This window comes from Phyllobates terribilis, unplaced genomic scaffold (genome assembly GCF_046119375.1).
Source record: "Phyllobates terribilis strain yellow unplaced genomic scaffold, ASM4611937v1 Scaffold_2__4_contigs__length_985480577, whole genome shotgun sequence".
Classification (NCBI taxonomy): Eukaryota; Metazoa; Chordata; class Amphibia; order Anura; family Dendrobatidae; genus Phyllobates; species Phyllobates terribilis.
Genome location: NW_027362762.1, coordinates 856257900 through 856280958, shown reverse-complemented (window position 1 = coordinate 856280958; position 23059 = coordinate 856257900). Strand labels below are relative to the sequence as shown.

Here is a 23059-nt window from a genome sequence, read left to right as displayed (position 1 = left end):
GATGGATGGAGTGGAGGATGGCTGGTTGATGGACACCCCACGCAAACACGGCTACAGCGCCAACAAGGAGGAGGTGGAGTAATGTTTTGGGCTGGAATCATGGGGAGAGAGATTGTCGGCCCCTTTAGGATCCCTGAAGGCGCTAAAGATGAACTCCATAATGTATGTGGATTTTCTCAAACAGCACTTCCTGCCATGGTTCAAGAAGAAGAACCGTGTATTTCACAGCAAGATCATTTTTCTGCATGATAATGCACCATCTCATGCTGCACATAAAACATCTGCATCTCTGGCTGATATGGGCATAAAAGGGGACAAACTTATGGTGTGACCCCCATGCTCCCCTGACCTGTACCCCATTCAGAACCTTTGGAGCATCATTAAAAGGAGTGTCTATGATGGCGGGAGGCAGTTCACATCTAAGCAACAGCTCTGGGAGGGTATTCTGTCCTCATGCAAAACAATTGAAGCAGAAACCATCCAAAACCTGACAAATTCAATGGACGAGAGAGTTCAGAAGCTCCTTTCGAACAAGGGGTCCTATGTGAAAATGTAACATCACTTAGAATAAAGTTTTGAGTTGAAAACTGTTTGATTTCAGTTTCTAACAACCTGCTAATGCTTATAATTTCAAAAATGACCATTTTTTTGGTCTTTATTAAAATGAAAAGGTTGATCGAAAAGTTTGGGGGATCTAAGAGTGTGGCAACCCAGTAGTCATGATTACTTCGAATTCTGACAATATGAGGGTCATGCTGCAGGTAGTGCAGCAAGAAGGCACTTATGTGTCTTGCGCATCTCGGAGCCCCAAAATTATTTTCCGGGCTAGATGCAGCTAAAAATTATTTTTAATTTTAAATCTGGTGGAGCTTATTATAGATGGCCTAATAGGATCAGTGCTGCACACTGCTACAAAGCCCAAATTATTTTCCAGTCAAGATACAGATAAACATGATTAGTAATTTGAAAGCTTAAAACGGTTGGTAGGGTGATTTTAAACAATCATCAAGCTTTTACTCTCCCCAGGATGACACAGGGGTAGAAAAGTCGTTTCGGATCCATGATTTGTTCATCTTTATGAACGTGAGTCTGTCTACATTATCAGTGGAGAGCCGCGTGCGCTTATCTGTCAGCACACCACCAGCAGCGCTGAACACACGTTCAGACAGAACGCTGGCTGCGGGGCATGACAAGATCTCCAAGGCGTAAGTGGCTAGCTCCGGCCATTTATCCAGATTGGAAGCCCAAAAAGAGCAAGGGTCCAGTGACACAGTCGTGGCTTCAATGTTTACTTGGAGATACTCCTGTACCATCGTCTCTAGGCGTTGACTATGTGTCAGACTTCTTGTCTCCTGTGGCCTTGCAAAGGATGGGCTAAAAAAGTGGTGAAATGATTCCGCAAAATTGATGTTACCACCAGATACTGTGGTTCTGTTACGGTTTGAGTGCTGAACACTTGACGGTCCCACGGTTGGCAAGTTGGAACTGTGAGATTCACTACGTGCACCACTGGTATTTTGTGGAAAAGCACATGTAAGATTCTGCAACAGTCTCTGCTGATACTCCTGCATGCGTGCATCCCTTTCTATGGCAGGAATAATTTCTGCAAATTTACTTTTGTACCGGGGATCTAACAGTGTGGCAACCCAGTAGTCAGGATTATTTCTAATTCTCACAATTCGAGGGTCATGTTGCAGGTAGTGCAGCAAGAAGGCACTCATGTGTGTTGCGCATCCAGGAGCACCAAGTCCCTGTTGTGTTGGTGGCGACGTAACAATCATGCTTCCTTCCTCTGTCCTCTCCCCCCAACCTCGCACAACAGAAATGTGATCAAGGTCTCCCTCATCTGATGAGTCTTCCATCAGTTCGTCCTCCACTTCTTCCTGGGCTCCTGCACCTTCCTCACTAGTTTGGCTGCTACCATGCGCCCTGGTAAAACCATCTCCCCCACCCTCACATGCCTGCCGCCTTGGTGCTGCCGACCGTCTGGACCTTGCAGATGTTAGCCCTTCCGCATACAACTCCTCCTCCTCTACTTCCTCCACCTCCTCTTGTGCCACCACCTGACTCTGAATTCTGTTTAACATGTGCTCCAGCATGTAAATCACCGGAATAGTCATGCTGATAATGGCATCGTCAGCACTAAACATCTTCGTCGCCATTTCAAAACTGTGCAGAAGGGTGCATAGGTCCCTGATCTGAGACCACTCCTCCAGCGTGATTTGCCCCACCTCTGAATCTCGTTGGCCCAGGCTATACGTCAGAACGTATTGCACCAGGGCTTGTCGGTGCTGCCACAGTCGCTGCAACATGTGCAGAGTTGAATTCCACCGGGTAGGCACATCGCATTTTAGCCGGTGAAGTGGCAGGCCCAACGACTTCTGTAGAGATGTAAGTCGCTGAGCTGCGGGATGCGAACGGCGGAAGTGAGCACACAGCGACCGTGCCCTCTGCAGAAGGCCATCTAGTCTGGGATAGTGGGCTAAAAATTGCTGGACAACCAGGTTCAACATGTGAGCCATACAAGGCACGTGTGTGACATTGCCCCGGCGAAGGGCCGCACCCAGGTTTGCAGCATTGTCGCACACGGCCTTCCCTGGTTTCAGGTCCAATGGAGACAACCATTCATGAAATTGGTTCTCCAGAGCTGACCACAACTCCTCAGCTGTGTGACTCACATTTCCCAGACATTTCAATGTAAAAACCGCCTGATGACGTTGAGCCCTACTGCCAGCATAGTAAGGAGGTGTGCAGGATCCCTTCTGCGCAGTTAGAAAGCTTGTGGCATGACCAGACAGGCTTTGGGTGCAGGTGGAAGACCGAGAGGAGGTTGAGGAGGCAGAAGCAGTGGAGGAACTTTGACATAAAGAGGATTGACGCACAACTCGTGGGGACAGCAAGACTTGGACAGCAGCCCCTTGTCCTGCTGTCACCATAGTTACCCAGTGCCCAGTCAGCGACATGTAACGCCCCTGTCCATGCCTACTCGTCCAAGTGTCTGTGGTGAAATGCACCCTGTCACACACAGAGTTTCTCAAAGAAGCGGTGATGTTGTGTGCGACATGCTGGTGGAGCGCAGGCACACCTTTCTTTGAGAAGTAGTGCCGAATGGGCATCTGGTACTGGGGCACTGCGACGGACATAAGGTCTCGAAAATCCTCTGTGTCCACCAGGCGGAAAGGCAGCATTTCTGTAGCCAAGAGCTTGCAGATGGTGAAATTCAACCTCTTAGCTTTCTCATGGCTAGGAGGAAATGGTCTTTTACTTGTCCACATCTGAGGGACCGAGGGCTGGCTATTGTGCTTAGACGGGGTTGATAAGGGTGTCCCCGGCAAACTGCCGGTCTGTGAGGAAGATGCAGGCGGACATGTTAGGTTGCCTTGATCCAAAGGTGGTGTTATCGATGTCGGACAGCGCTCAACACCAGCTGCTGTTACCACCTCCAAAGAAAATGATGACCTTCCAACCACGCTGGCTGTTGCGGGTAAAGAGGTGGCAGGTCTGCGCCCCAAAACAGGTGTGACTGCTGTCCCCCCAGTCACAGAGGATGAAGAGGCCGCGGATGCACAAGATATGGCAGACGGTGGTTGGCCCGGCCGGCTAGGCCGCATTGTAGCACACTGAGCTTCCCACTGCAACTTATGCTTCATGTCCATGTGCCGGTTCATGCATGAAGTACTCAAACTATGTATTTTTTGGCCTCTACTTAGCTTTTGCTGACAAATGTTACAGATAACACGAGTTGGGTCATCTTTATCGATCTGAAAAAATGCCCAGGCTATGCAAGGCTTAGCACCCATGCGACCTGAAGAGCCACCACGACTTGTGGTGAGAGGCAGAGTTGTGTTTGAGGATGCAGTTGTTCACGTGCTTCCAGTACTACGTCTCTGTCCAGGAAGGCGCAACCTGACCTCATCGTCACTAGCATCTTCCTCCACCTCCTCTGCTGACCTCATCTCTTGGCTGACTGTGGGTTGACAGTAAGTGGGATCTCCAACCTCATCATCATCACCCTGTGTGTTATCACACCCGTCGTCCTCAGAGCCAACCTGTTCCTGCCCTGACAAAAAACTAAAGTTGTCGCTCCAATCAGGTATTTGAGTCTTATCATCGTCTTCCTCATTGTCTCCACCAACAGGAGTTACAGTTTGGGAATGAGGGTCTACATTATGGTCAGAACCTTCTGCGTCTGGTCCTGGATCCGACTCATAAAGATTCTGGGCATCAGTGCAGATCATTTCCTCGTCTGGATTCACAGAAGCGCTGGAGTCGACCTCTGATTCCCAGGCTATAGTATGAGTAAACAGCTCTGCAGACTCAACCATCTGTTCTACCTCATACTCAGACGGGCAGCTGGAGATTTGGGAGCTGTGAGGAAGCAAGTGCGATTTGGGTGACACCTTTGAGGACTGGAGTATTTGTGATGTTGAAGTTGATGTGGAGGAGAGCCCACTTAAAGGAGCACTTGATATCCGTTGAAGCACCTGCTGTTTTTGTGCCTCATCTGGAATTTGTAGCGATTGGCGTGGCCGTAAGAAAGGGATCTTATCACATTGTCCGCTAAAATAAGTAGACATTTTAGTTTGGCTGGAAGATGGTCTTTCTTCTGCAGATGTTACTGTTGCTTTAACACCTACCCCACGGACACAACCTTTTTTCCCCTTCCCAACACGCCTATTCCCCTTTCCACCAGCAGCAGGCCTTTTTCCACTCATTTTGGTGGTTAACTAATTCACAACTCTGGAGTTGTTTGCACAAAAAAACAATGGATGGTAACCGAGCAGAGCTGAGTGGCCAAACTGTGGTATTAGGCCAAAACTATTGGCTGGGTTAGATGCAGAAAAAAATATATTCAGTTTGCAACCTGATGGAGGTCAGTATAGATGGACTAATACAACAAGTCCCACACACAGCTAGAAGCCCAAATATTTTTTCAGAGGTACTGTAGATGCAGATACAAATTATTTTTAATTTGCAACCTGATGGAGGTCAGTATAGATGGACTAATACAACAAGTCCCACACACAGCTAGAAGCCCAAATATTTTTTCAGAGGTACTGTAGATGCAGATACAAATTATTTTTAATTTACAACCTGATGGAGGTCAGTATAGATGGACTAATACAACAAGTCCCACACACAGCTAGAAGCCCAAATATTTTTTCAGAGGTACTGTAGATGCAGATACAAATTATTTTTAATTTGCAACCTGATGGAGGTCAGTATAGATGGACTAATACAACAAGTCCGACACACTGCTAGAAGGCCAAATATTTTTTCAGAGCTAGATGCAGAAAAAAATTATATTCAGTTTGCAACCTGATGGAGGTCAGTATAGATGGATTAATAGAACAAGACCCACACACAGCTAGAAGCCCAAATATTTTTTCAGAGGTAGATGCAGAAAAAAATATATTTAGTTTGCAACCTGATGGAGGTCAGTATAGATGGACTAATACAACAAGTCCCACACACAGCTAGAAGCCCAAATATTTTTTCAGAGGTAGATGCAGAAAAAAATATATTCAGTTTGCAACCTGATGGAGGTCAGTATAGATGGACTAATACAACAAGTCCCACACACAGCTAGAAGCCCAAATATTTTTTCAGAGGTACTGTAGATGCAGATAAAAATTATTTTTAATTTGCAACCTGATGGAGGTCAGTATAGATGGACTAATACAACAAGTCCCACACACAGCTAGAAGCCCAAATATTTTTTCAGAGGTACTGTAGATGCAGATAAAAATTATTTTTAATTTGCAACCTGATGGAGGTCAGTATAGATGGACTAATAGAGAAAGTCCGACACACTGCTAGAAGGCCAAATATTTTTTCAGAGCTAGATGCAGAAAAAAATTATATTCAGTTTGCAACCTGATGGAGGTCAGTATAGATGGACTAATACAACAAGTCCCACACACAGCTAGAAGCCCAAATATTTTTTCAGAGGTACTGTAGATGCAGATAAAAATTAGTTTTAATTTGCAACCTGATGGAGGTCAGTATAGATGGACTAATAGAATGATGCTATGCCCAAAAGATTTTACTTCACTAGGTGCAGTAAAAAAATTGGTATTCTATACACAGGTGGTATATCTTGCAGCACAGATAGGCTACTCCACTGACTAACACACTCTGCAATAGGCCAGAAAGGATTAGCTTTGCTAGATTCAGCCAAATGCTGTGAAAAAAACTTGCACAGCACTGGCACAGACCTGCCTGGCAAAAACTGATAGGAACTGATGTAACCTAGTCCTGAAAAGGACTGCAATTACAATTAGTCTTTACTCCCACAACCGATCTATTTAAGAGCACAGACCTCCCTGATAAAAGTCGTAGGAAATGCTGTAACCTAGTCCTTAAAAGGACTGCAATCACAACTATTCCCTACTCCCAAGCTATCTGTATATTTGTGCGAAAATTGGCTTGAAATTAACAAGGTATAGCGCACACAGCAACAGCGGTGCCGTCTAACACGCAGCTGCAGCAGTGAGAAAATGGTGGCGACGGGGAAAATGGCTTGGTCTTATAGGGCAAGGACATGTGACATACACTGCCAATGACACATGCCCTTGCTTGTGTGAAAAAAAGCACTTCGCTCCGTGTGTACGCTGCTGATAGGCTGACAGATTGCACCTCCCCACTGCAAATGCGGGAAAGAGAAAAAAAAATGGAGATCTTCATTGTTCCTGCAGAGATCCATCCCCTGCCCCTCCCCCCACCCCGCTGTACACTCAAACTGCGTATTAACATTAATTTTCATCATTACTGAGAAAAAATCCAGTTATGATTTTGGTGCACGAACAGTTATCGAACATAACCTCGAACAGCCGAATTTTTATCAAATTGTTCGTGTTCGCCGAACGGCTCGAACACCGCCCAAAACAGCTCGAATTTGAGATTGGCGAACAGTTCGAGTAGAACAACGCTCATCTCTAGTTATGATCATTCATAAATTGCTTTCATAGGTTTGATCTCCAGGATTAGTAGAGATTTGGGGTGTAAACGTAATAAACAATGAGTAAAACATCAAAGCAAACGAAAAAGGGTTTGTGACCCAAACTGGTAGGTGAGACCGGCTAGCCCCATATTATACGAGGTCACAACCAGGTTTCGCCTGAGGAGGGCAGCACTAATGAGTCCTCAGGAGCGCATAACCCTGAAATATGCAGCGATTCTACACTACCCATTATAAAAGGGTCTAATATGCTACTTACTACCATGTTTTAGCTAAGATACAATGCATACTTGTAAGGAGAGATGAAAAAGGTGATGGGGGACAACATATAAATATACTGAGGAACTCTATACACTAGTGGCCAAAATTGAGGCAACACCCCCAAGATTTATGAATTTTTAGCATTTTGCCGATACAAATACAAATTTTATGAATGTTTTTCATTTCATGGAAAAGTTTTTAAGTAGAAATAAAATCTCATATAGAAACACAATATTAGCAGGAAATTTGTTCATTTGTCAACAAATTGGACACTATTGTCACTCAGATGACTGTGGGAGAAAAGCCATTTATTTGTCCTATTTTCATATCTAACACTAAATGTTAATACTCAGTTGGATAGCCCTCGGCCTTGATGACTGCCTGGCATCTACTTGGCATGCTATCTACCAGTTTGTGTAAATCAGATGGTGTGATGATATGAAACCATGATTTGATGATGGCTGCAATGAGTTCCTGCTTGTTTGAAGCCCGCTGTTTTGACACTGCTCTTTTGAGCTGAGCCCAGAGATTCTCAATAGGATTGAGATCTGGGCTCTTTCCTGGCCAATTCAATAGCTGGACATTTTTGTCCTTGAACCAAGAGAGACATTTTTTAGCTATATGGCATGGGGCTCTATCTTACTGAAAAATAAACGGTGTCCCTTCACCAAATACATCATGTGCCGAAGGAATGAGTTTAGACTGAAGGACTTCCTTGATGTACTTTTCAGCATTAACTGTTTCTTCAATTACCTGCAGCCTACCACCTGCATCTCTGGACACGCAGCCCCTTACCATAATGCTCAGAGGAGGCTTCATGGTGGGTACTGTACTCTCTGGCAACCAGTCCTCTCCAGGTCGTCGTCGAACGTAGCAGACACCATCACTGCCAAAGATGGATATGCGTGTCTCATCGCTCCATATAACATTTCTCCATTGTTCAGTGGTCCATTTCCAATGTTCTTTGGCCCACTGCAGACGTTTCTGACGCTGTGAGGCATTCAAAAATGGCTTTTTACCTGGTATTCTGTCTCTTAACCCCGCGTTTACCAATCGTCGTCGAACCGTCCGATCGGACACTGTCAAGGGAAGAACATTTCTGCACAAAAAACGTGTCGCTCGGCAGGAAAATCCCCTTGATATTGCGTTTTTTGAGATTTTTTTTTCCCATTCTTTAGAAACGCTGCAAAAATACTGAAAGAATAGACATGAAACTGCTTCAAATCTGCAAGGATTCACTTTTCCTGCTTTTCCTGGAACTATCAAACATAGCGTTTTAGGGAACTTTGAGCTCTATATTACAAATATGTCCATCCCTCCAGTTGAAAGAAATTATCATTTTCCTGGAAGGAAGTTTATATTTTACATTATGTCAGTTTGCAGCAATTTTTATTGTGACATATACCCAAATCATTCACAAAAATATTTCACATTCAACGCGCGTCGGGCGGGCCTTTGTGATCTCACATGCCACAGCTGAGTTTCAGTTCCAGTCCGACCCTGTTAATCATCTATGGTTTCTCTTCAGAGTGGAAAATGCTGAAAAATCGGAAGTTCCTGGGATCCATTTTTGAACAGAATATCAGAACCAAATCAAAACCGATGATTCAGGAAATGGACACAATGGGGTAAGTCCCAACTCTAATGTACAAGTCTATGGCATACAGTCTGTAAAAGACGACATAGTAGGCTGCTGTCGAGCATCGGCTTCTTCTCTGATGTTCCTCGCTCATCCATGCAGTACATGGTCGGCCATTCAATTGATTGGATGTCTTATAATACCACATTTCCCCTAGGGACACAAAGTATGACGAGCGCCACTCCTCCTGGTGATAGGTTATACCCAACAGATGGGACACCGCCACTCCTCGTGGTGATGGGTTACACCCAACAGATGGGGGGGCTCCACTCCTCGTGGTGATGGGTTACACCCAACAGATGGGGGAGCGCCACTCCTCATGGTGATGGGTTACACCCAACAGATGGGGGAGCGCCACTCCTCGTGGTGATGGGTTATGCCCAACAGATGGGGGAAGTTGCAGAATGGCTTGTTATGGTGCAAGAACAATGTGGACATTGTTTTTTTTTTGTTTTAACTATTATGCCTTTATGTTCTTTAATTTTTTCCTATAGACCCTCCCAGCTAACTCCAAGCAAGTCCCTCATCTCAGAAGTTGAAAGGTTTGGGTTATTTTGAGGTTTAATGCATGCATTTACTTTTTTTAGAATCCCATCTTACAAAAGATATAGGATATCCAACTTATTGGACTCCAAGAATAAGGGGGCTGCAGCCTGGAAGTAACCCCGCTGCCCTTTTTAAAGAATATGCTGGTGTAGGGCAGCTACCCGGATATTCACTGTGCAGGAGAACTGCAGCTAGGCCCATTCACTTTGCTGGATCTATGCTGTCGTTCCGCTGCACAGTGGAGGCCATGATGCCAGTGTGCAGGGAATGACTGTGAAAGGGGCTGTTCCTCATTACCAGCATCAGTGCCCCTTTATTATATTAGAGATTGACCCCAACAGATCATAAATTGATGGTGTACCCTTGCAATATACTGCTTCCTTCCTTTTTTTATCAGTTCACCCGTGAAACCTGATTACATGATTGTGGCGGAACCTCCTGTAGGACACCCAAGTTTTCTGGTGGCTGAAATCTCTTTACCTAAAGTGGTGAGACCCTCAGATGTGGTTTAGGATTGTGACCTTTTTGCATTTCGTGTGATTTCCTGTAGTCTTCCCTTCTTAAAAGTCTGTGCCGACCTCGTGCTCCAGGTCCTCCTCTGCCAACTTTTATCATCACAGCTTTGATGTGTCCACAGTAGCCAGTTGCTGGCAGCTGTGACACATTTGCTGGATGATGATGATATAATTTTTATTTTCATACCATGGTGGGTTGTTTGCAAGCTGTTGGAATGGGAAAGAAGATCTCTGTAAATGACTCTGTCAGCAGAGAACGACTGTTCAAACCAAGCACAGACGCCCAGTGCTTCACGGCGGGACCAGTCATTTATATAAACCTTCCCCCCTGCTTGTTTCCCCTCCATCTCCACCATCACCTCTTCTTTGACAGTTCTGGCTTCATAGATCCAGAGAGGAGTTAGAGGGAAAACAAGCTGGTGGGAAGATGTATATATTATTATTTAATTATATAGTGCCATTGATTCCATGGTGCTGGTGCATATAAATGATGTTATAATCTATATATATAATCGTCTTATCCCGTCTGTCTTTCTGACAGGCCGGCCGCGACCAATCAGCGAGATTGGCGCCAAATTTAAACAAATCTCTGCTGATTGGTCGCGGCCGCCGGCCAGCTGCGACCAATCAGCGAGATTGGCGCCAAATTTAAACACCGCTCTGCTGATTGGTCGCGGCCGACAGCGACCAAACAGCGAGATTGGCGCCAAATTTAAACACCGCTCTGCTGATTGGTCGCGGCCGACAGCGACCAAACAGCGAGATTGGCGCCAAATTTAAACACCGCTCTGCTGATTGGTCGCGGCCGACAGCGACCAAACAGCGAGATTGGCGCCAAATTTAAACAACGCTCTGCTGATTGGTCGCGGCCACCGACCGCGACCAATCAGCATTATTGGCGCCACATTTAAACACCGCTTGGCTGATTGGTCGCGGTCGCGACTAATCAGCGATTTTAGGGCCAAATTTAAACTAGCTCTCCGGTCCTCACTAACACAGTTCGCTGATTGGTCGCGGCTGCCACCCGCGACCAATCACCGATATTGCCGTCAAATTTAAACACCGTTTTGCTGATTGGTCGCGGTTGCCGGCCGCGATCAATCAGCAATTTTGGCGCCAAATTTAAACAACGCTCTGCTGATTGCGCCCGGTCGGCCGCATACATATTCTAGAATACCCGATACTTTAGAATCGGGCCACCATCTAGTGATGATATAAATGATGAAAGAGACTTGTTGCAATAGTGTAGAACAAGCCGCTCTTTATTTTTTCTATATTAATGCGACATTTGGAGGAATCGCACAGAAAATGCTTTAAATGTATTTATTTTTTAATTAGATTTTTCTCATGTCCATGATTCACATTGCATTAAATGAGGCATAATGAAGATTAAGAATGTTTCAGCTAATGTAGCCTTCATCAGACAGGATAATGTAGCTTAAGGGGACCCACTTGGTTAAATATAGGGGTCAGTTCTGGTCTTCCCAAAAAGCAGATTAAGTAGTCACCACACGGGAATCTGGTGATTACTGGATTTGCTTTTGGGGACCCCAGATTTCTTCATATAACAGAGTGGGCCTTCTGCCTAATGAAGGCTACATTATCTGAAATTCTGGTACCATTAATTATTCCTCACTTAAAGGGGTTGTCTGGCACTTTAATATTGATGACCTATCCTAAGGATATTCCATTAGTATTAAAGTGGTGGACAACCCCTTTTAATACAGTGTGAATCATAAAAAATATTTGAAGCATTTTCTGTGAGCAGTTCCTCCACGTGTCAGATTTAATGTATGAGACGTGTGGAGCTACACAGTAACTTCTAGTTGGCCAGGTATCAAGATAAAAGTTTAGATTTTTGTGCACTTGTTGGTTACAACTTTCTTTCCCGTACAGAAGCATTCAGCGACATAAGCGTTGTTACCACTCTGGTCTTCTCTTTACAGTCTTCTGCTAGATCTCTTGTGTTGGACTTGGGTGAAGACAGAATAGTCTTAGTCGGACGTCCCGATTTGTATCATCTAGACGTCTTCATTCCTTACAATTATCATCCAAGAACAAAGTGGAGCTCAGTTCAACAAGGACAGTAAGGTGAGACAATAAAGCAAAGTTGGACATGTCTTATAGCCCATTCTGAAATCTCCTTCTTAAAGAGGTTCTCTGAGAAAATGTATAAAATAAAAATTTAAAAAATGTATACATTTATTTAGCAAAAATAAATTGTTTTAATTAGGGGATAAATCTATGTGAATACTTTTATGCCCAAAAATGGCAAAAGTTTTCTCTGAGTGATACCTTTATTGGCTAACCAGAAAAAAAATATATATATGCAAGCTTTCAGAGCACAGAGCCTCCTTCTTCAGGCGATATTACAAATGAATTCATAACATTTGTAATCCTTCCTGAAGAAGGAGCCTGTGTGCTTTGTAAGTTTGCATATATATATTTTTTTTTTCTGGTTAGCCAATAAAGGTATCACTCTGAGAATACTTTTGCCATTTTTGGGCATGAAAGTATTTACATCAAATTTTCTGGCTAACACAGTACCACAATATAAATTTGTACTGTACATCACAATTAGGGGATAATAATTGCGTATGGACATAATGGCCAACGATGTCAGCAGCCATCCATCCTAGATGGGTGAAGGTAAACTGTTTGAGACGGACATCTCTGACCTACCTGTCGGAATCAAGAACGTGCATCTATGTCATCGATTGACTGACTGATCACGTCCATGATTCAACATGCTGTAAACCTGTCATGATGAGTGAGCAGATAGATAAGTTCCTGTCAGGGTGAGGGGCAGCATCCTATCACAACATATAGTTGCCCAGAGACATCTGAATGCATCGGCTTTCCTTTATGCCATTCATCAAACATGTCGTATATTTTGTATATAGCGAGTCACAAGCCTCGCACTGCTCTGCGTCTTATCATTTGGTTCTATGAGCTGCAGTAAAACGTGACGTATATTCCAGGTGCTGACGATCACAATGCCGGTCCAGCCAGCATAGCAGTGGGCTCAGAAGATCAGCTTTGGAAAACGTTCCTCTTATATAGATCCAGTGGATCCTACTTACATTCGCTGCTGTTTACATTGTATGGTTACAATTCTATTTAGACTTCAATATGACTCCAGAATAAATTTTTGTCTTTCTTATACTTGCCGTATATTTTTCCCAAGGAGGGGGTTTAGGTATTGTGCTTTTTTTTTTTATTATTTCTACTGTAATATTTCATAATATCTGTGAATAAGTCTTGAAAATAATTTGCATTGAAAAGGTTGAGATCCTCTGAATCTACAGGGATTTTTAGGAATTAAAAATCTACAGCAGTAAATCTGCAGCAGAATTTAAATTTTGCACCATGTCTGGATTTAGTAGCAGCTGCCCCTTTAAATGGAATATGTCAGCAGGTTTTTGCTACCCCATTTGAGAGCAGCATAGTCCGAGGCCCTGATTCTAACGATGTATCACTGACTGGGCTGCTTGGTGTTATTTTGATAAAATTACAGGGTTTTTTTCTCATGCAGATCTCTGAATGCTGAGCTCTGTATAATAACCCCACCCACACCACTGATTGGCAGCTTTCTGTGTACACTGTATATAAACTGCCAATCAGTGGTGGGGGGCGTGGTTGGACTACCTGGCAGCGGGTTTACTAGTCCTCTAGTGATAATCTTCTAATAAAAGTGTGTTTTTTATCAAAACTACAACCAGCAGCCCTGTAAGTGAGACGTCCCTAGAATCAGGGTCTTTGTCTCTACATCATGCTGCTCTCAACAACAACCAATATATAGTACATCCGACAAGGGGTCAATGTGTTAAAAAAGACCTTTATTATAACAATTTGGGTACTTGGCGGCAAAGAAAAGAGCACATACACATATATATAGTAATACCATATAATAGTGAGGAGGTATAATGTAAATATTTGAATTGCAGAGACACCAGGGCTAAATAGTAGTAGCTCCAATTGTGCTAATGCATACTGATAGTATATCCTAGGTCACATAGTAAAAGGATATAATCCTAAATAATAAAAGCCAATATAGGCATTCCCAAGATAATGACCTTTTGGTATATACATATATCAAGGGATGTATTATATCCAAGTAGGTTAATTCCCAAGTAACAATAATGTTGTATTCGATTCATTCATACCTGGTATATATTGTATGCACGTCTTGCAATAGCTCTGGGCTCGGTGGTCCTACTCCTAGTGTGGCGCTCACCCCATCATGCTGCTCTCAGAATAGCGAAGAAAAACCTGGTGACAGATTCCCTTTAAAAATAGCTGAAATGGCTCCTAGATACCAGAGAAGGAAAACTTTATTAAAACGGTTTTGTTTCCTAAATAGAAAAGCAAATTAAACACCACTGGATAATGTGGTGTGTGAAACCGTCCATTGGATTGCTGTTTCGGGTGGGCTCAGGAGCAGAGCCCCCATCCTACACAGCCGACATCTTGCTGTAACAGCAGTGGCCAGAGCGGAGCGTCAATCACTGCTGTTTAACCATTTATATGCCGTCAATCACTAATGGCAAGTTAAATAGCGCAATTGCCGGTACGCTATGCAATGTTACTAGAATTTTTTTTTTTACTTTTCCATTTCCTTGAATTAATTGTGATTTGCGGATCCATTGACTGGCCAAGTGGAAGGGCTGCAGCCGATCATTCATGTCTGTAGCAGATACACATTTACATGTGTAAATAGGCCCTTATAGAAATCAATCAATAGAACTTATACCTGGATATCCAGGTTTATCCTTTGCATACATTTAAAGAGGTATAAGTCATGGCATATTACTAGGATGTCATTCTTGGGGGTCTGACAGCCTAATTTAGAAAGAAGTGGATGCATTATTTTTTTTCACTCTCCCAATTTAACAATTTGAGTACAGTTGGATCTATTGTTTTTTTTTTTGCACTATGGGTGGGTGGTTGGGAGCACAGCTGTGCAGGAAAAAAAAAGCTTATAGGTTCTCAATTGCTTCATTCTTGGGATCGGTGGCGGAACCAGAGGTCGGACCATCGCCAATCAAGATATTATATCCCTTCACACTCATCATTGCTCCCAATTAACAATTTGAGTACGTGCATTTTTTTTAGGGTTTTTTTTTTAGGGTATATTTGCACAATGGGTAGGAGCACAACTGTGCAGGAAAAAAAAGCTGGTAGGTTCCCCATTCCTTCATTCTCCGAATCAGTGGATGGAACATCGCCAATCACAATATTATATCCTTCACACTAATCGTTGCTCCCAATTATCAATTTGAGTACGGTTATACCTATTGTTTTTTTAGGTTTTTTTTTTGCACTGTGGGTGGGTGGGTGGTTGGGAGCACAGCTGTGCAGGGAAAAAAAAGCTGATAGGTTCCCCATTCCTTCATTCTCAGGATCAGTGGTGGAACCAGAGGGTGGATCATCTCCATTCAAAATATTACACTGCGTGCAGAATTATTAGGCAAGTTGTATTTTAGAGGATTATTTTTATTATTGATCAACAATTATGTTCTCAATCAACCCAAAAGACTCATAAATATCCAAGTTTAATATTTTTGGAAGTTGGAGTGTTTTTTTTTTAGATTTGGCTATCTTAGGAGGATATCTATTTGTGCAGTTAACTATTACTGTGCAGAATTATTAGGCAACTTAATAAAAACCAAATATCCCATCTCACTTGTTTATTTTCACCATTTAAACCAATATCAGTGCACAAAATTTAGAAATAAACATTTCTGACATGCAAAAACAAAAAAAATAGTGATCAGTATAGCCACCTTTCTTTATGATGACACTCAACAGCCTTCCATCTATAGATTCTGTCAGTTGCTTGATCTGTTTTCGATCAACATTGCGTGCAGCAGCCACCACAGCCTCCCAGACACTGTTCCGAGAGGTGTACTGTTTTCCCTCCCTGTAGATCTCACATTTTATGATGGACCACAGGTTCTCTATGGGGTTCAGACCAGGTGAACAAGGGGACCATGTCATTATTTTTTCTTCTTTTAGACCTTTTCTGGCCCGCCACGCTGTGGAGTAGTTGGATGCATGTGATGGAGCATTGTCCTGCATGAAAATCACGTTTTTCTTGAACGATACCGGCTTCTTCCTGTACCACTGCTTGAAGAAGTTGTCTTCCAGAAACTGGCAGTAGGTCTGGGAGTTGAGCTTCACTCCATCCTCAACCCTAAAAGGTCCCACAAGTTCATCTTTGATGATACCAGCCCATACCAGTACCCCACCTCCACCTTGCTGGCGTCTGAGTCGGAGTGGAGCTCTCTGCCCTTTACTGATCCAGCCTCTGGCCCATCCATCTGGCCCATCAAGAGTCACTCTCATTTCATCAGTCCATAAAACCTTTGAAAAATCAGTCTTAAGATATTTCTTGGCCCATTCTTGACGTTTTATCTTATGTTTCTTGTTCAAAGGTGGTCGTTTTTCAGCCTTCCTTACCTTGGCCATGTCCCTGAGTATCGCACACCTTGTGCTTTTTGATACTCCAGTAACGTTGCAGCTCTGAAATATGGCAAAACTGGTGGCGAATGGCATCTTGGCAGCTTCACGCTTGATTTTCCTCAATTCATGGGCAGTTATTTTGCGCCTTTTTTGGCCAACACGCTTCTTGCAACCCTGTTGGCTATTTGCCATGAAACGCTTGATTGTTCGGTGATCACGCTTCAAAAGTTTGGAAATTTCAAGACTGCTGCATCCCTCTGCAAGACATCTCACAATTTTGGACTTTTCAGAGCCCGTCAAATCTCTCTTCTGACCCATTTTGCCAAAGGAAAGGTAGTTGCCTAATAATTAAGCACACCTTATATAGGATGTTGATGTCATTAGACAACACCCCTCCTCATTACAGAGATGCACATCACCAGATTTACTTAATTAGTAGTTGGCTCTCAAGCCTATGCAGCTTGGAGTAGGACAACATGTATAAAAAGTATCGAAGTGATCAATATACGCATTTGTCTAATAATTCTGCACGCGGTGTATATCCTTCACACTCATCGTTGCTTCCAGTTAACAATTTGAGTACTGTTGAACCCATTGTGGTTTTTTAGGTGTTTTTTTTTTGCACTATGGGTGGGTGGTTGGAAGCACAGCTGTGCAGGAAAAAAAAAGCTGATAGGTTCCCCATTCCTTCATTCTCAGGATCAGTGGTGGAACCAGAGGGTGGATCATCTCCAATCAAAATATTATATCCTTCACACTCATCGTTGCTTCCAGTTAACAATTTGAGTACGGTTGAAACCATTGTGGTTTTTTAGGGGTTTTTTTTTTTTTTTTGCACTATGGGTGGGTGGTTGGAAGCACAGCTGTGCAGGAAAAAAAAAGCAGATAGATTTGTCTTCCTGGCAGTTGCCGTGATCCTCTATTCCTTACCTGCTACCTGTATACTGTATTTGAAATGACAATATGTGAGAAATATTAATAATGCTGCTCTCATTTTCTAAAAAAAACAGGTTGGAACACAAACTCTCAATTAGTTGTTTTTTATTTGTTTACCAATCTAAAATGTACACTTTGAGGCACCAGAGATAAATGCTGGCATATAATGTACAATGCTCCCGTCCCTAGCAGTTGGCGAGTATCAGGCGACATCGGAGGATCTTCAAGTAGCTGTCAATCTTGTGGGAATCTCTGCGGAAACAGTGAAGCAAGTGGTAGACCGGGAACATGTAGGAATCGCCCTGTGGCACCGTTACATCGATTGGTCCAAACCACTGGGGATAAACATCTTCTAGATCAATCAGCATCTGAAATAAACAATGGATGAATGCGAGTGTAGAATTTGGTTGGAGTAAAGGTACAATCTAACACTACAATTATCCAAACGTTGTGCCTATTACAGCATTACCACCAGTCACAAGCAAACTCAATATCTTCCTAAAAGGAAAAATATTGTGGATGGACATTCTTTCTAAAAGGGAATCTGTCAGCAATATGATGTAGGTGCTGAGACCCTGATTCCAGCGATGTGTCACTTACTAGTCTGTGTTTAGCTGTTTCGATACAATAAGTGTTTTATCAGCAGGAGATTATCACTACAGGACTAGGGGCCTTGTGCTTCCTAGTCAACCTGCTCTAATACAATCAACAGTGATAGTATCAAAATGACAGCATGCAGACCAACAAGTGACATATCGCTGGAATCAGAATGTCTGCCCCTACGTCATGCTTCTCTCGGATTACATAAAAACCTGTTGACAGATTCCATTTAAAGGGAATTTATTGTTGCTCTTATTGCCGCTTCTCAGCAACTCTACGGTTTACTCAGTCAGTTCCGCTTTGGTTTATACTCGTACCATATAGCCTAAATTCATGACCTACGTGAAGGAAGAGAGGATGTGTGTGATAATAATGCTGCTTACTCTTCCAGAGATCCTGTCTATTCCTCCTTGAAGAATCCTGGTGTGTTCCTCAGCTTCTTTCACTTTTTTCACCATGTTATTTGGCGCCCCCATGGACAAGTACTGCAGGGGTTGGGTCCAAGAGCGCAATAATTTATTTATAAGGCTCAGCAAGTCTTCGTGCTGTGGAAGCAGTAGACATCAGTTAAGAAGGATATCAGGCTGAGAACATATATAAAATCATATGCCGAAAAGGGAATGAACCATAAGTTGTGGATGCAAGAAAGTGCCAATGATTCCGCGCTCCTCCGGGTCAAACGAAGTGATGCAATACCCAGTGGTTGGTTAAGAATCCATTTATTTAGAAGCTAAAGAGGGATTTTTGGTACTCACCGTAAAATCTCTTTCTTGGAGCCTTCATTGGGGGACACAGGACCATGGGTGTATGCTGCTGTCACTAAGAGGTTGACACTAGGCAAAAAAAGGAAAATAGCTCCTCCTCCGCAGTATGCACCCACCTACAGGCACCAAGCTCACCAGTTTTTTGGCTAGAGCAGTAGGAGAAGCATAAAATACCCAACTATGCAATGCCCAACGGGGCACAACCGTGAAAACTAAATGAGATGCCCAACAGGGCCAACTGGACATATGTCCAAAAACAGGGAGGGTGCTGTGTCCCCCAATGAAGGCTCCAAGAAAGAGATTTTACGGTGAGTACCAAACATCCCTCTTTCTTTATCGCTTCATTGGGGGACACAGGACCATGGGACGTCCCAAAGCAGTCCCCTGGGTGGGAGAACAGAAGATAGTCACAGACTAGGTCAGACTGCGGCAACTGCCGCCTGCAGGACCTTCCGTCCAAGACTGGCATCACCCGAAGAATAAGAGTGGACCTTGTAAAACCTTGAAAAGGTGTGAAGTGAAGACCACGTTGCGGCCTTACAGATTTGAGAGGCCGAAGCCTGATGGCGGACCGCCCAAGAGGCCCCCACCGCCCTGGTGGAGAGAGCCCTTACTCCGGGAGGGGGAGGTTTGCCCGAGATGCGATGTGGCTCCAAAATGGTCGAACGTATCCAACGGGCGATGGTTGACTTGGAAGCAGGGAGACCCTTGCGATGCCCCTCAGGGATGACAAAAAGGGCATCCGACCGCCGAAGGGAGGCCGTTCTAGAAAGGTACACACGTAGAGCTCTGACCAGGTCCAGTTTGTGCAGGGACTTTTCCCGTGGATGCACTGGAGCAGGGCAAAAGGAAGGCAAAACGATGTCCTCATTAATGTGAAAAGCGGAAACCACCTTTGGCAAAAAGGAAGGCACCGGCCTGAGCACTACTTTGTCTTGATGGAATACCAGAAAAGGCGACCGACAAGAGAGGCCTGCGAGTTCTGCGACCCTTCTAATAGAGGTAACAGCCACCAGAAAAGCCACCTTCCAGGAAAGGAGAGAGGCTGGAATGTCTTGAATGGGTTCAAACGGAGGCTGTTGTAGGACGCTTAGGACCATATTAAGGTCCCATGGTTCCACTTTAGGGAGATCGGGGGGCGCCAGGTGGGCCACCCCTTGTAGAAAGGTCTTGACCTGAGGACGGCTAGCTAAGTTACGTTGGAATAGAATGGACAAGGCCGAAACTTGGCCCTTGAGAGTGCTGAGAGAGAGTCCCGCCTCTAGGCCAGACTGAAGAAGAGCCAAAATGACTGGCAAAGAAAAAGACATAGGAGTCAGCTGATCCTGTTCGCAGTGACGAAAAAAGGCTCTCCAAGTTCTGTGGTATATGCGCGAGGTAGCGGGTTTTCTGGCGTTAATTAGGGTCTGAATGACATTGTCAGTAAAGCCTGCCATCTTCAACACCGCGGCCTCAACGGCCATACCATTAAATTCAGAGAACGAGAACTCTGATGAAGAATAGGACCCTGAGAGAGGAGGTCCGGACGGTCTGGTAGTCTCCAGGGGGAGTCAACAAGCAGATTTACCTGGGGACCATGTTATGACTAGCGCGACCTGGGCGATTGCTAGCAGATCGCCGGACCGAGCTACAAAGGACAGAACCTTGTGGTTTAACTGGGACGCCATGAGGTCGACGTCCGGCGTGCCCCACTGTAAGAAGATTTGGTGAAATACCTCGGGATGGAGAGATCATTCTCCTGAGGCGAGGCCCTGCCGACTGAGGAAGTCAGCCGCCCAATTGTCGACCCCTGGAATGTGGACTGCTGAGATTGCCGGGACCGTCTTCTCGGCCCAAAGTAGCACTCTTGCCACCTCTTTTAAAACAGGCTTGCTGGGCGTTCCTCCCTGACTGGTTTATGTATGCCACGGCTGTGGCATTGTCCGATTGTACACGGACTGGGAACCCTTATCTCCAGAATGTTGATGGGAAGGGAGACTTTGTGGGGACTCCACCGGCCCTGGACCGTGTGTTGTAGAAAAACTGCCCCCCAACCGATGAGACTGGCATCGGTCGTGACCACCTGCCAGCGAAGCGTAAGGAATGATCTCCTAGGTCTGAAGGAAGAAGGGCGGGACCACCAGGTTAGCGACCGTCTTGACGAGGTAACTTGATGCGTCGATCTAGAGATGACGGATTCTTGTCCCAAGCTGAGAGAAGGGCTAGTTGAAGAGGCCGGGTATGGAACTGGGCAAACGGAACTGCCTCCATGGCTGCTGCCATCTTTCCCAGGACACTCATGCGTAGGCGAAGGGAGTGTGGACTTGGATCGGAGAGGATGTGGATTCCTTGTCTTTGAGAGTTTATCTTTTCCCTCGGAAGGAGGACCCGGGCACTGGTCGTGTCGAACTGCATCCCTAGGAAGGTTAAGCGTTGGGATGGGACCAGGGAGGATTTTTCTGTGTTGATCAGCCAGCCTAACCGGGAGAGTGTGTTGAAGGTGATCTGGAGACTGTGGAGACAGTCCCCGAACGTGGGGCCTTTGATTAACAGGTCATCGAGGTAGGGGATGATTACAATTCCCCTTGTTCGAAGAATGGCCATAACTGTCGCCATCACCTTCGTGAAAACCCTCGGGGCTGTGGCGAGGCCGAAGGGGAGGGCAATGAACTGGTAATGCGCGTTCCTGAAGGAAAAGCGAAGGAACTTCTGATGTGACGCGCAGATTGGGATGTGAAGGTATGCATCCTGAATGTCCACTGAACATAGATATTCCTCGGTTTCCATCGAGGCTATTACCGACCTGAGGGACTCCATCCTGAACTGTCGGATGCATACATGTCGGTTTAGCTGTTTGAGGTCCAGAATCAGACGTAGTGAGCCGTCCTTTTTTGGGACGACGAAGAGATTTGAGTAAAAAACGGAAAACCTTTCCTGAAAGGGAACCGGGACTATGACTCCTGAGCGCAGAAGGGAGGTGATGGCTTGAAGGAAACCGGGAAGCAGAGATGGTTGTGGGGGGCGGGACCTGTGGTTAAAGGGGTATAGGAAGTTTAACTGTTTCTTTCCTGTAAAGCGCTTTTCTGGATGCTCCCACTGCTTTTGAAAAACACTGTCAAATTCTGCATAGTTAGAAAAAGTGCGTGCCGAACGCTTAATCTTTTTGAAGGAAACTGAGCAGTCCCGGGAAGGGCTCTCGTCTTCTGTAACATGCAGAGTCTGATTGACAGCCGTTATAAGGCTGTCTATCATGTCCTGGATCTTGGAATACTGGTCTGTGTCGGAACCAGAGTCTGAATCTGAAGCAGAGTTAGATCCCGGGGCGACCTCCGGGAAAGAGGTGTGAGACGCAGGGAGCATCTTGGAGTCTTGGAGCTGGAGGATGAGCTTGTGTGAGTCCATTTCTGAGAACGTGCCGTCAGTCTGCCCCTGTGAGGAGGGGGCAGGGGTGCCTGCGAATCATCTGTGGGGACGTTCGGAGTGCTGGTGGCCGTGGATAGCATAGGCAAATGTTCTGGCAAGCGTTCTAAGACCTGCACCAGAGAATGAGAAACCTTGGTGAGGTCAGAGACAGACTGTGACATAGCAACAGCCCACTCCGGAGGGGAGTGGGTTACCTTGTCCTGAGTGGCGGGGGGATCTTGGGGTGCCAGCATGGCGGGAGGTTTGCAGGTCGAGCAGAAGGCCGTAGTGAGACCCGCGGGCCACTTACTACGCCTGTGCTCTTTGCGGTATTATGTGACAATGTGAGAGGGACGGACTGAGAGCTCCCTGGGTTTGGGCATATGTTCCTGACCAGGGATACTGCAGAGGAGGGCACTGTGGGCAGGAAAGGGTGGGTTTCGGTGTCAGGACAGAGCCTACCCGATCCTGCAGAGAAGCGGTCCCGTGTCCCCCTGAAAGGCTCCGAAGGGAGGCTGGAGCGGGTCACAGTAGGTGCCGACGGAGTAGGGAGCTGCGTGCGGCAGAGTGATGGCGTTTGTGTAGGCGGAGGAGCAGAAGACGCTGCGTTGATGACGAAGCGCGTCAAGGCTCCGATAGGCGGATGGGAAGGGGGTCGGGCTTGAAAGGCCCCCCCGTTGATAGATCCGCGGAACGCTCGAGGGCGTGATGGAAGCGTCACTATGCTCCTCGGCCCTGGTTGGTCAAATACGAGTGGGCGTATAGCCGTCGGAGCGGGACCGCCCACCGGACACGCCCCCCCGACGGAGAAAAGCGCGGCAGATTTGCCGCACATAATGAAGAAGAAGGAGGGAGTGGCCCAGGGAAGGGCTGTTAAGCGCCATGTTTGATGAGAGGGGGAGGGGGGAGGAGGGCAGGTAACGCCGGGGGACTGGGACCTACAGCTGAGAGACAGGGAAGTACCTGTCTTAGCGGGTCCGGGAATCGTCTC

General features: G+C 45.4%; 1 protein-coding gene across 1 annotated transcript in view; it reads left to right on the top strand.

The window, feature by feature from the left end:
- Positions 1-13059, top strand: part of LOC141253024 (PIH1 domain-containing protein 1-like) — a 31345-nt gene extending 18286 nt beyond the window's left edge. The window contains exons 7-11 of the mRNA XM_073670783.1: positions 8751-8850; positions 9356-9403; positions 9805-9895; positions 11869-12013; positions 12904-13059. Coding sequence (XP_073526884.1) covers positions 8751-8850; positions 9356-9403; positions 9805-9895; positions 11869-12012 — 383 coding nt within the window. The 3' untranslated portion in view covers position 12013; positions 12904-13059. The remainder of the gene's footprint in view (positions 1-8750; positions 8851-9355; positions 9404-9804; positions 9896-11868; positions 12014-12903) is intronic.
- Positions 13060-23059: the final 10000 nt, after the last annotated feature.